The sequence below is a fragment of the Schistocerca nitens genome, chromosome 7, assembly GCF_023898315.1.
Source record: "Schistocerca nitens isolate TAMUIC-IGC-003100 chromosome 7, iqSchNite1.1, whole genome shotgun sequence".
NCBI classification, from domain to species: Eukaryota; Metazoa; Arthropoda; class Insecta; order Orthoptera; family Acrididae; genus Schistocerca; species Schistocerca nitens.
The window spans coordinates 502,281,589-502,295,921 of record NC_064620.1 but is presented as its reverse complement, the minus strand read 5'-3'; the positions used below and the strand labels follow the sequence as shown (position 1 = coordinate 502,295,921).

The 14,333-nt window shown below is 40.7% G+C and overlaps 1 protein-coding gene across 1 annotated transcript; it reads right to left on the bottom strand.

Annotated features, from left to right (window-relative positions):
- Positions 1 to 5,149: 5,149 nt before the first annotated feature.
- LOC126195707 (cuticle protein 63-like) lies at positions 5,150 to 10,033 on the bottom strand. The gene is made up of 2 exons (XM_049934336.1): positions 9,996 to 10,033; positions 5,150 to 5,389 (listed from the first exon to the last, which is right to left on the bottom strand). Exons 1-2 carry the CDS (start codon positions 10,005 to 10,007, stop codon positions 5,150 to 5,152), a joined length of 252 nt encoding a protein of 83 aa, XP_049790293.1. The 5' UTR covers positions 10,008 to 10,033.
- Between the last annotated feature and the right edge of the window lie 4,300 nt (positions 10,034 to 14,333).

The following is a 14,333-nucleotide window of genomic DNA, read 5'->3' as shown; positions in this document are numbered from 1 at the left end:
CTACCTTCTTCATTCATAATTTAAAATCGTTCCCCTTTAGAAAGTTTTGCCGCCTATAAGATTTTCTGCGACACCTGTTCTTCTTACTACATACGACAAACAGGACGTGCCTTTACAACCAGATATAAAGAACATCTATTAAGAAAAAATGGCACTAGCGCCCAGAATTCGTCTTTTGCCGACCTCCTTCTGAATACAGGTCACGTGCCTAAAGCTATTCACGATATCAGCATTTTCGCACACCGACAAGAAAGGGCGTCTATCAGATATTCTTGAAGAATTAGACATTTTTAAACATCTTTCTCGAAATGATAGCCTCATTCTCAATGAGCAGCTGCATTTGCTTAATAAAAATTTCTTCAACGTTATAAAGCCGTTACTTGACATTTAATTTCGGATTTCCTCGTGCAGTTACGGAAATGTTTTTTTCCATCTAAGTCAACACATAATTTTCCGTTTATTAAATGGTTTATTGGCTGTATTACATGTTATGTCGTTTTCTACAGGTTGTGTCATTCGGCCCTTTTTGTATTTTCTATAGTAATGTTTTCATACTTTAAACTGTACGTCTAATGTCTGACGTAGACAAAATGCTACTTTATCTACCGCTGTTAAACAAAATATTGCCTTTTACGTCCCGTAAGGAATAATGTTCATCATAATATTCGTCTGTCTTTATTTGAATGTTAAGTAGCCAGGTTGTACTTGCGGCTACTAGATGGCACTCTCGGTGCAATGTTCACCTGGCCGCAGTTGTTAACGCGGGCGCCTCTGTGTGATGCTATCTGTAGCTCGATATATGCGAGCAGCCCGTAGTGGCTTGCTTTCCACGGATTCTACTTTAAAATTGTGACTAAATCTTTTTCGCTTGGTATTTATTTTATACGTGCCGTGTAAATACTGCTTCTTTTTTGTTCTGTTAATCAGTTTTCAGTCTTCAAAATGTATTTCTATGCTTTTTTATATAAAAAGTTACGATGTCTGCTGCTGTCGAATAAAACTATGCCTGTGGGTTCATGTACTAACCACTGCTCATTTTAACATTCAGCTGTCTATATTTTAAATGTTAAGTAGCCTACTTATATCTATGGCTAGCAGATGGCACTCTCGGTGTATTGTTCACCTGCCCACACTTGATAACCCGGGCGCCTGCTTGTTGCTACCTGTGGCTTTATAGGTACGAGCAGCCCATAGTGGCTCGCCTTTCGTGTATTCTTTTAAAATTTTTGTGACTAAAGCCTTTCGGGCTTTATATTTATTTTATACGTGACATGTAAGTACTGTCTCTTTCTTGTAATGCTAGTCAGTACTTACACTTTTATAAAAATTTTTTCCACAAATTTGTAATTATGTTATAGGCCACTTTAAATATTTAATTCCTGATGAAGGCACTCATAGAAGTGTTGAAACCTGGTCAAAAAGACTAAAAATTGTGACCGATGGCTTATTTAGTTCAACTTTAGTATTTGATTTTGTTGATTACAAAATATTGCTCCCGAGGTGGGACCATTACAGAATACGGATAGTAGCTCACAATCGGTTCACCTCTTACTAAAGCAACAGACAGCAAAAGGTCATTATTCGCAGTTTTGAGAATGGCTGTAGTGTGGGGTATGAGTGGCGTACGGTCAAATGGGGTTGCTCCAGGGATCAGTGCTGGGGCCACCCCTGTTCTACATCTACATCTACAAAGAAACTCCGCTAGCCGCCAAGCGGTGTGTAGCGAAGGCAAAATTCGCACCTAAGTCATACTTCCTCACGTCTGTTCCACACGCGGATCGCGCGAGGGGAAAACGACTGTCTGAACCCCTCAGTACGAGTTCTAATTTCCCTTATCTTTGAATGGTGATCATTGCGCGATTTGAAAGTTGGTGATAATAATATATGCTTTACATCGTCGGCGAAGATCGGATTTTGGAATTTAGTGAGCAGCCCCTTCCACTTAGCGCGCCGTCTATCTCCAAGTGTGTCCCACTTCAAACTTTCTATGAGATTTGTAACGCTCTCGCGGTGGCTAAATGTACCACTCACGAATTTTGCTGCTCTTCTTTGAACCTTCTCAATCTCTTGAATCAGACCCAACTGGTAAGGGTCCCATACAGGCGAACAATACTCTAAGACTGGACGAACTAACGTGTTGTAAGCTGTTTCCTTTGTTGAAGGATTCTACCAATTCTTCAGGATTCTACCAATAAACCAGCAATCTAGAGTTCGCCTTGCCCGTTACTTGTGTATTCTGATTATTCCATTTGAGATCATTTCGAACAGTCACACCCAGATACTTGACGGATGTTACCGTTTCCAGAGACTGGGCATTTATTTTGTACTTGTACATTAATGGGGATTTTCCCCTTGTTATACGCAGTAGGTTACACTTACTGATATTGAGAGATAACTGCCAGTCATTACACCACGCACTTATTTTCTGCAAATTCTCATTGATTTGTTCACAACTTTCGTGTCACACTACTTTCCTGTAGACTACAGTATCATCGGCAAGCAGTCAAATGCCGCTGTCAATACCATCAAACAGATCGTTTATGTAAATCGTAAAAAGCAGTGGACCTATTACACTGCCCTGGGGCACACCTGAAGTTAAGCTTGTTTCTGTTGAAGTCACCCAATTCAGGACGACATACTGCTCCCTCTCTGTTGTAAAACTATCTATCGAACTGCATATGTCATCGGATACGCTGTAAGCGCGCATTTTCTGGAGCAAGCGACAGTGTGGAACTGAGTTGAACGCCTTTCGAAAGTCGAGAAATAAGGCATCATGGTTCTTTGTTTATATAAGTGATATGCCCTTTAGTATTATGAGTAACTCTAAAATATTTCTGTTTGCTGATGACACTAGCTTGGTAGTAAAGGATGTTGTGTGCAACATTTGCTTGGTTTCAAATAGTGCAATTCATAACATAAGTTTATGGCTCTTGGGAAATAGATAGTAAACTGTCTTGGGAAGCCTAGTTCAGGATCTTGTTCAAAGAGTTAATGCTGCCATTTTTACTATCGAACGGTATCTGAAGTAAGTGATTGTTCTACACGAAAATTAGTCTACATTGCTTATTTTGTGGTAACTCTTCCCATTCTCAAGGGACATTTTTGGCTCAGAAACTGGCGGGTCGTGCAATATGTGGTGTAAATTGGCGAACATCTTGTCGACCAGTATTCACTAGTCTGGGTATTTTAACGTTGGCCTCTCAATATATATATTCTTTACTGTCGTTTCTTGTTAACGACATCAGCTTATTCCCTAGAATAAGTAGCATTCACCCAGTTAATACTCGGCAGAAATCCAACCTACATTTGGGTCGAACTTTCTTAACTCTTGTGCAGAAAGGTGTGCAGTGTACTGCTGCATCCATTTTCAATAAGCTACCACAATAATTCAAAAATCTTAGCAGTAATCTACGCGTTTTCAAATCCAAACTGAAGAGTTTCCTCACGCGTCACTCATTCTATTCTTTTGAGGAGCTGCTTGAAAAATTGAGCTGATTCTTATGTTGTATTGTTGGTTGCGTATACTTAAAGCTTTTACTTGACGTTATTTGGGTTCATGAACATTTTATTTTTATCTGTTATTACTTTTATGTTGTAATTTAATGTACTGGCACGTTGCATGACATTGGAGATTTGATCCTCAATCTAGTCCTACAAAACTTGATGCGTAAATAAGTAAATAATATAAACCTAGCATGTGGTGTACTTAATGACATGTTGACATTTGATGCTTCCTTCCTTCATGGTATTACAATTTAATTTAAAACTGTGTCGAATGCTTGTGTGTTAAATTTACTACTATGACATCTAACTATTTTTAGGAAATTTTTAGTTACTAGTGTCTCAAAGGATAGCTGTATTTCATATGCATAATGTGTGTATCATGGTGTAATGTATAACTCATTTTCAAAATTGGGCTGAATTTCGGTTTAAAACCTATGCGGGAAACTAACACTCATAAATTAAAAGTAATTTATCTTCCTCTGCACACTATTACCCGTGTCTAAAAGGAAGTAGCAATTATGAACTACACCAAGTATCTTAAAAAGCCAATTATGTAATCAGAAACCATTCCACTGTCATCTAATGCCTCGTGAAATCTGTAACATAGGTGCTCTGAACACGATTCTTCCATTGTTTTAATATTAGTTTCCATTGAGAGCTCCAATAATGGGGAATCTTCATGGTTTCGTAGAAGTTTCAATTGAGAACTCTATTGTAAATTTGACAGGTGAGCTATAGCTGCTAGTTTCATTAATTTAACCCACTTCACGTTCAGTTGGCTCTGAAATAGACTGCATACTGGCACACATTCTCCACATACATAGCATCTGCGTCCCAGTTCCGTTAGGATTGCTTGTGCGATATTACAAACTGCTATGTTACCTCATAGCGATTAGCGTCATTACTATCTCTGAAGGTAAAAAAAAAAAAAAACCAACCGTGTAGAAAGTCAAAGCTTTGCTGGGACAGGCATCCTCCCCGGGAATGTGACACTATGTGTCTTGACACGCGTCGGAAAATGGAAATGCAACTGTGAGACTATAATGTTTTTTGAGTACTCCAGCTTTTATGGGCAAGAATTTTTCCAATTCAATCCGAATACCGAGAGGCAGGTTCCTGATTGCCCCTCCATGAGGACACCCTAACCCATAAAGCGAAGCTCGTGCACGAGTTTTGGCTGGCACAATCATCGATCACACTCCCTATTAGTCCGCAACTGGCCCGAGTCAACATGTGATTGTTCCACAAATTGAACATGGCAGAGAAAGGACGTGATTAAAGACAACCAAGAAAATTGCACTGCAGTAGTAAATGCGACTCCAAAAAAATAGAAAAAAAGGACTACAGTGTCTGTTTTGAATAAATATAAATACAGTGATTCTGAACGCATCCATGGCTTTTATTTTTCATAGCCACAGTCCTAACAGAACTCTGGCGTAACTGTGTCGTCATTAATGGTTATTCCGATGGCACTGCCTTTTTCTTTTGACTCCATTGGTGATGTCACATCGTGATACTAAGATGTAGTTAGGTACTCTGGTGTTTTAGAGAGAAGAAACTAAATATGTTAAATTACAAAAAGGAGCTTTAATGAGGCCACAGCAACAAAGACACACAGCGCACGGAGGCTAGAGAGGAAGGCGCTTCAACCGTGCACCAGCCTTCCGTGGACACCGCCGAGGTAGCCATATCCGTAGCCGACGGCGGGGCCGGCGACGACTGCGGGGGCAGCGACGGCGGCGACTGCGGGGGCAGCGACCACAGCGGGGGCAGCTACGGCGGGGGCGGCCAGCAGTCCGGCCCCCAGGCCGAGGTATCCACGCTTCTCGCGCTGCAGCTCCTGCTGGCAGGACGCCATCGCCACACACGCCACCAGCACGACCACCTGCGAAAGGAGACACGACTCGGCTGTCACTCACTTACACCACCAACAACATAATCTTTGCGGCCTCAGCAATTCCACGAAAAGAAATAATATTTCCCAGGTAGCATCACGCACTATTGTAATGGGGAAGAGAGGGTTCCATCTGTTAACGTCTGATGCTAAGGAGCACTCACAATTTCCAGGAGCCTCATGACACAGGTTGGACAGCGACTCCAAGATCATGAAGGAATACATACACTAGGGTTTACTTGCCGTTGTTGGACATAGAGAATTAGCAATGGCCGGACGAGACTTAATTGTCAGAATTTGGTAGAAACGCTTTGGGCGGAAAATAGGCCATAGCGGGTTAAAACAGATCATGCATCTACGAGTGGACTTCAAACTGCACGTGTAGTTTCGTTGCTTAACGATACTGACAGAGCCGGCGCTTCGAAGGTTCTTGATCGTGCCACGAGCGGCGCCTTGAACATCGCTGCCGCTGGAGAAACTCCAGGACCAACAGGACGATGTTATAAGCTGCGGCCACTTTAAGACCAGTTGTCTGTTTCTACTTATAGTTCTGTGCTTAAGTGAGAGTTGCGTATTGCTATTTGGTGCCGACCATTACTGCAAGTTATTGATAGCTCTACCGGCAAACTTTCAGTGCATATAGATGCACGGTCGGATGAGGCCTCTGCTTATAGCAAGTTATGGCTGTAACAAGTGTAGCAACTCTTCAGAAAATGTTGATCACAATAAATTTATTTAAACTGAATTTGTGTCTAGTGATCTTATGCTTGGCTGTCCAGATTGCTACGGCGATACATCTTTTGGCTACCTTCCACCCATCCGTCGTTAACAAATGGGGCATAACGGTTTGCTAACTCGCAACACGACAGTAAGCTACAGATGTAGTTCGAACCTAAAACATGCCTATCTCACCACTGATTACTAGTGTTAAACAGATACAGTTGCTGTCAACAAGTATGGACCTGAAGATGATATTGTAACAACATCGAAACTGGTCGCCAATAAAACCAACACCTTAATACAGCTGGAGGAATTTCGTCATTTTTTAACATATATTATACTAGCTGACGTCCCAAATCGTCCATTTCAGTTATGGATATACGAAGATAAAACTATTGAGGAACAAGAGGATCTCACTGTTAGAAGAGAGCACTTGTTCTGCGTTTACAATCGACACACCTCCCCTGGAATACGACCAGGTGCACGACAGTGTGCGACTCAAACGGCGTTGTAACTGGAATCGTACTCCAGAGTTTGTAGAACAGTACGATTCATGTCTGCAATTCATTTAAATAGTACACACATTTACAATGAAATTCTAGTGATATATGGACCAGAAGTAATATCGAGCCAAGTCATTATGGAATGGTGCCAACAATTTGACCAAGACCTCACAGAAGTAGTTGGTTGTTATCATGAAAACAGGCGTTAGATATCAAGCACGAAGGTAACCGCCACAAAGCGGTCCTGGAATGGCTTCTTGACCAGTGAATAGGTTTTATTTCCAACGAATTGACGACTTGATTTTCTGAAACAGAGGAAGGAGGAAGAAAGAGCACGGGAATAGGCGGCAAATCATTACTACCAGCTGCAAATGACATTGCGATATTGCAGTGGCGAAAGTTTGAAATATTTACCGGACCGGGACTAGAACCCCAACTTTCCGCTTCTCTAGGAAAATTTCTTTAACCGTCTCGGCTTCCCGGACTTGACCCCCCCCCCCCCCCCCCGACCCAAATTCTCGTCTTATCGCTCGCTGCATTCCAGTGTCACTCGTCCATCACACCTCCTACTTGCAAAGTCTTGATTCCCGTAGGGGTTCGAATGATATTTGTGCATCCGCACCGAAACATACGTGGTAGAGAAATCGCGCTCCATTATGTTAATGCAAATCAGTGCTATCTGCTCTATCGGACTAGTTCGACTGAACACACGACATTCAGTTACGTTAATACAAGTTACATGGATTGCCAGAAGTCGCCTCGTATTCAGTTGAGGAAAGTTAAGGAAACGTAGAAACCTAATTATAGCTGAACTTGAAATCGTCTACTCCAGACAGTGCATATGGTTAAGTCTGAACAGGAAAACATGAAACAGGTGCCAAACAGGCTTCTTGTAGAGAAGCAAGTAATGAAACTCACTAGTCATTTCTATCGCAGGATCCTGCAAACGATTGGTTACTGTCGCTAGCTACTGACAGATATAGCTGTATTCCCAGTATCAGTCCTTTCTGTAAACGGACCTGAGATGGAGTCTGGGTGCTTAAGTCTGAAGTAGTGAAATAACATGCAAGCCATGAAACTGGATCGACCACAATTGGATGGAAACAACTTGATATTTTGCTATTAGTTTCCTGCTCCAAGTATTCCATTCAGTTCTGACATGTAAGATGATGTAATATTTTATCGGTCCTCCAACGTTTTATAGGCTCTAGGAAGCTTCCAGATATGTAAACAGTGTCGAGGCCTGATAATGTTCCGGTCATCGCACAGATACAAGGACGATATAACACCGTTTAAGGAATGAACTAACAGAGGCAACGGGAAATAGTGAAACAAAAGACTGTTTGATCGTCCCGGGTATTTTAGCGACAGCCACTGCTCAATCTAATCTGCTGCCTTCGTCTGTCTGAGGGATGGACGTCGATGAGCAACTATTTTCACAGTTCATTGTGAGAAAGTAATACTAAAGCGACTCATAGTCATTATGTTGTACGCAACTATATTTTAAATACTTAACAGACCTGGGGACGCTGTCCACTCCGATACACCTATTTTTTAAGTGCCTACATTCAGTAGTGAATTTGAATTAGACACATCTTGCTGTTTTAAAGCACACCTGTTTGTTTTCAATTGCACTGATATATTTAGGATTCTGATCGACGTAAGAGATGAATTCTACACAAGCGCTTTTGAATGGATTTTGAAGTTCTTCGCTATCACCGTGCAGGATCAAAATTGACTGTAATGGTTTCAACTACGTAGTTTCTACTCGTTTGCAAATTATGAAATTTACTCCTTCCTTCTGTTGCACAAGGTAACTCAGACGCCACTGTTTGATCAAGAAACTCGATAAGGTTCGGATTCTTTAAACTGGCGGAAGCGGATTCGATTAGTGACAACTTCGAATGAACACTCTTCAGTACTCCATTATGTAGATGCTCTGCAGCCTGATATCGTGAAGCGAAATATTGAACACTCTTCAATTACTTTTTCTTAGGATTGAGACCATAAGATTTCACAACAGTACATATCGTATTTAGATAAGCATGCTATGGCCACATTCGCTTACAAAACATACATCTGAATAGGAGTTATTCAAGCGATGTAACACGGAATCGATTATACACTCCAACTTCATACTGCGTCACGTATACAGAAGCTGAACAACGGATCTAACGAACTTGTCATGAACAGAACGACAAAAAGTAGTTCTCATAGGGAATCTGTTGAAACCCCATATTCTAGAGAGGAGGGTGTGGCGTCAAAATCAGTTTGTGTAGTTGCGGAATTTTTCCAAAATTACGTTCTGCCAACTATTTGCCATGGTACTGCGTTAAAGTCAGTGAAGCATTGTTGGTGCATCAGATGAAATACACAAAATAGTAAATGACACTTATTTCTGCAGGAAAATGACTTCTCATTAATTTAAAATACTTTATTCATCCTAGTCTGAAAATTAACAGTACAAGATTGCGTATCTTACACGTTTAAATATGGCTCTGAAATATATCTAACGTCATTATTAGCTTACAACAAAAAATGACTACGGCAGGTACAGATGTCTGATCAGGATTCTGTATAAATTCTTCATAATATATGTAGGTAACAACGAAATTCTACCTGAACTACAAGTATGTTGCCTTACAACGGCAGAGTAAATAGACGCTATGTCAGCCATGATATAGTTCTCTCATAACTAATCACTACATAAGTTAACTAATATAATTAAGTCCCATTATTTTGCTAGAAGAAACAATTAGAGTTTTGTAAGCGTCTTCGAATACTGTTCCTTCTCTGTTGGTGGGACCTCTTCTGTGTTGCATTAAACGGTGATAAGGAGAAAAGATAAAGAGAAAATGATGAGAGGCTCATCTGGGATTTGTTTACTAAGCGTGGATGTTTCCTCTTAATGATCCACATCTCAAGATGAAAGGTTAAAAAATTCGTAACGCATCCCAAAACGTTTGCTATGACTATTTTGAGGGCCCAACTTGTAGGATCAGTTGGAGAACAAATTAGTTGCTGCTCCTCACATATCGGATAGTGACAACGAAAGTGTAATTAGAATGATTCAGGCTTGTGCAGACGTGCAGTGACGATATCTATTGCTAAACATCCGCCAAGGAATTGTAACAGGAAGAAAAACATAGCACGTCTGGTTGCGGACTACAGATGTAGATGAAAAAACCAGGGATTCTCATATACGATCCATTCGCAGTGGTAAGGTCCTCGTAAGAGCTCAGTCATTATAGTTGGTGTTGGCACCCCTTGTAGTACAGTACTCAAGTTCTTACGTGATTTGGATCTATTGGCAGAACACATTTGTATCAGTGAGTTGATTATATGTGACTCTCCAGAAGAACACAGGCACTTACCAAGAATTTCATGTTGCTGTGTGGATAAGGTTGTTGCTGTGGGAGCAGACTGTACGTGCAGACCGCAGGCGGCTGTCTTTTATATCGTACTGCAACATGGGCGGGGGTCAGTGCCACAGTGGGCGGCCTTCCTCTGCTGCACTGTCCACTCCTAGAACTGGTCTACTTCTAGGTCGCCTACGTCAGCCGGTGTCAGTCGTAGGCGTGGTTCTTTCACTCAGGAGAAAGGTTTGTTCCTGTAGTCGAGTTTGTTGCCTTCGTAACCTTGTCACCGAAGACAGGTTTGATGCAGCTTGCAAAAGAAGTGATTTTTCCCACCAATAAAGCGAACATGTGTTTTCAAAAAATGGCTCTGAGCACTATGGGACTCAACATCTTAGGTCATAAGTCCCCTAGAACTTAGAACTACTTAAACCTAACTAACCTAAGGACATCACACACACCCATGCCCGAGGCAGGATTCGAACCTGCGACCGTAGCAGTCCCGCGGTTCCGGACTGCAGCGCCAGAACCGCACGGCCACCGCGGCCGGCGAACATGTGTTGTCAAGGCAAATCATGTCTGACTATATCTCTCACAGATAAAATAACTTTTCCAAAAGACAAATATATTACTTAATTAGTAATAACCATACACTGAGATGACAATAGTCTGTAAGGGCACATGTACATTTTAATAGCTCTTTGTAAAATGCCAGTTGATATTATTGCAATCCAAAATATAGGACAGATGTCTGTACAACTTACCCAGAACGTATACACAGTCTTCTTAAAATTGCTTGCTTAAAAAAATGTTCTTTTACAATGAGCGACCAAACTGAGCTATTAATTTTTTGTTACGTTACTCTGCAAAATAATTTCGACTTAACGTTCATCTCCTGACAAAACTTTCAACATTGTTATAATTTCTAGTGAATGTGTGGCCTTTATGCTGATATGGGTTAGTATAAACAACATTGTGTTCACAACAATCAAAAGCTTTTACCAATTTGGTGTAATTATTTTACGAGAAATGTTGACAAGAAGTCTCGAATGTTTTGAGAGTTCGTTATTTACACTGAAGCAAGGAAAACTCGCCCAGTAGACGTGGCACCGGAAAGGCAGTGTGATTTTATGCTTTCCTGTGTAGCAGTACTCTTGATGGTTTCTTTTGTGATATGTGATTCGAGTTATTATATAGTACCAGACTATTTAGTGATTGCTCCTGTCTGATAAACTAATTGCAACTGTAGGTATGTATTACAGCGCACTTCTAGCTTCTCCAGTGGCTTCACTCTTGTGTTTACTCTTACTGCACTATATTAAGTACGAATTGTTCAGTATGTTTTCTTTCCTGTTTTGTACGACTTTTTAGTGATGATGACATGATACTCAATAAGTGATTTTCCGTAAATTATTTCTACTTTGATTCGGCAAATAGAAGTGAGGTACATTCTCGGCCCTCTACGTTAAAAAATGTCCACTTCGTAGAAAACCATGAGTTAAGTTCTGCGGCAGATTTGTTCAGGTTGTAGGGGCACAGGTTTTCTGGCTCCTCAAGAGGTAAACAATGGAAGTCCTCTCAGTCAGCACCTCTGAAACGCCTCATAAGGTTGTCGTAAAATTGCAGTGTGACACAACTCGAACCACGCAGCTTACTGCAGACTTCATAATGGCAGGACTAATGTGTACACAGGGTACAGAGATATTGAAATACATCAAAACATTTTCCCAACTCTGTTAACTGAGGCCAAAACAACGACTGTGTTAAATTCTGCAACCCAACCAAATGTCGCCATCTGCTGTGAGTGAATGCTTATCTTATGTTCACTGGACTTGGTTTTGTTTCTTTGATCAGTACTGACACTTCTCAGATTTATCGACATTTTTTTTTACATTCTGTATATTACTTTAACAGTGGATATTTTTTAATTCTCATCACAGTCAAAGAACTTAAGCTTCTCTTATTTTTATACTTATTTTTCTCACGAGAACGTCGCAGTAAAGATCACTGAAGAAGACTTGTAAGGCTCTTTCGTGTTTAGAAATATGCCGTTACTCTCCAGACACAAAACTGGAATGTTTAGGCTGTACAGTTCGGCTGATAGGTCGATTGTGAAGTAAGCCTATTAACTGCCTTCATTAGCACTGAAATTGGGGAGTGATGGTGTTGTTAGCAAGAACGGTATAACCAGTACAGTTTTTGTCCTAGAAATCATAGGTTGTTGCCGCAGACATGTGCCAAGCGTTGATTTTCAGATATCGGCCATCGCTGTTAAAGTTAATTATTATTTAAGTTACATTTGTCAGTTATCAGTAACTGTCAGTTATCGTACAAGTCTTTAAAACTACATTATATTTACGATAAGGTTTGTCTGCATGTGGTATTCTTTTCTGATTTGTATATCATTCTAATTAATATTCAGACTATTAAGAAATAGCTAGGATACACGAGGGGCATTCAGTAAGTAATGCAACACTTTCTTCTCTCGGCCATTTTCGGTTGAAAATGCAATGCAACGAAGTTTCCTATATAGCGGCGCTGTACGTAACCTTCAAAATGACGTCTGTACGGAGGTGCGTTCCAAGTAGAGCCCTGTGACTGTGTTTCTTTCGGCGGAGAATCAGAGCTTCTACAATATACATAATCGCTTGCAAGATGTCCACATTGTCCTGTCAGTGAACAAAAGCACGGTGAGTCGTTGGGTGAGGCGTCTGTCATCATCGCAACAATGTCGCACAAACCTGGCCGATCTCCTGTATGCTAGCCGGCCGCACGCAGCCTCAGGAAACAGAAAAAAAGAGAAAAACTGACTTCAGAGCGTTCGTCGCCAAAAAGGCCAACTATCTTCTCCTTCTACGTGAAAACGCAAATCCCCGCACACGTCAACCCTCGAGAGGAGCTCAGAAAACTTCATTTGACTGTTCTTCCTCATCCACTCTACAGCCCAGATGCCACACTTTCCGACTTCGATCTGTCTGGTCCAATGAAGGAGGCACTGAAGTTGAAATATAGGTTGTAATCATTACTATGAAGTTAACGACTGATATTCAGTAACAACAGGACGTTGTCCAGTAATACTTAACAAAGTCCTTGTTTATCAACATGAAATAAATCAATGTATTGCTGATTCTCAGTTTTTTCATGTTGGCAGGAACAGCTTGTATAACCGAAATCAGAAATGACAAACTTCGGAATTTGATTGTTCCTGTACAACTACAAATTCGCTGCAAGTGTTGCACTGATCAGCAATGGCTGCTAAGACGAATCACTTTATTTATGCGACTAGTTTCAATCGTTACAGACTATCAGCAACAATAATAAACTTTTGTGCATGAGGATGAAATTTTTTGCGTTAGTAATGGGGTTCATCGTAGCAACTGCGGGTGGTTCACTCTTCCTCTCATTGAATATTTACAAGCTATGGGGCAGTATCTTTTATAAGTACTCTCTCAGTCCCAGTACATTCAGTCTTTTTTTGTTACTTTACATGTTCAGTACATGTAAATGGGTATTAAGTCTGGGCTGCACATTCTAGTGTTGAAATTTCTATTCACCTTTAATAACCATGTCCTCGTAGTGACATTTTCTTTCCTTTACTCCTCATCTTTCTGTGGAAAAATGTCACACTCGTAAAGATAACAATACTAGAATTGTGAATTTGTTTTCTACAGCAGTAACAGATTATTTACTTGAATGATCTTCGGTGTATCCGCAGCCAGATAATATGATCTGAATGAGATACTCTAGCAAACGTATAGCATTAATACATATAACACTTTGTGATGAAATTACTTTCTGGGTTGTTTTCAATAATCTGAAATTAATCTTGGGATTGAAAGAGTAGTGATTGTTTCATTCTTCCTTCTCCGTATGCCCTACCTACTCCTTTTCTCTCACACCAAAACAGAACATGGTTTTGTGACCTCGAATGCCCCAGGCACAAATTCTGTGTGGCATAAATGCAAAAAATTTAAAATACTGTTGGTACTTTTTTATTATTATTCACCACCGGAAATCTATTGCCTACTAAACAGCTTTCTAATGCAATTTAGTCGCTCTGTCATATACAAACTGCAGCTATTTCTCTGCAGCCACTGTCCATTATTTTGAAAGCTGTGCAATTACTAAAGAGCCGAATGGAAAATATGTTACTGGAGCAGAGTCGAATGGGGAATCATTCTAGCGAAGATAAGGGACGCAAATGGAGAAAGCCACTGACGTACTTTCGCTAACGGTAACGCTGGAAACCACCCGTGTGTTACTATAGCGAGCATGTACGGAAAGTGTTTGAAGAACGGTGAAACATGTAGTAGGTGTAAGATGTACACGCCTCATCACAGAACGCTGGGATGGAAA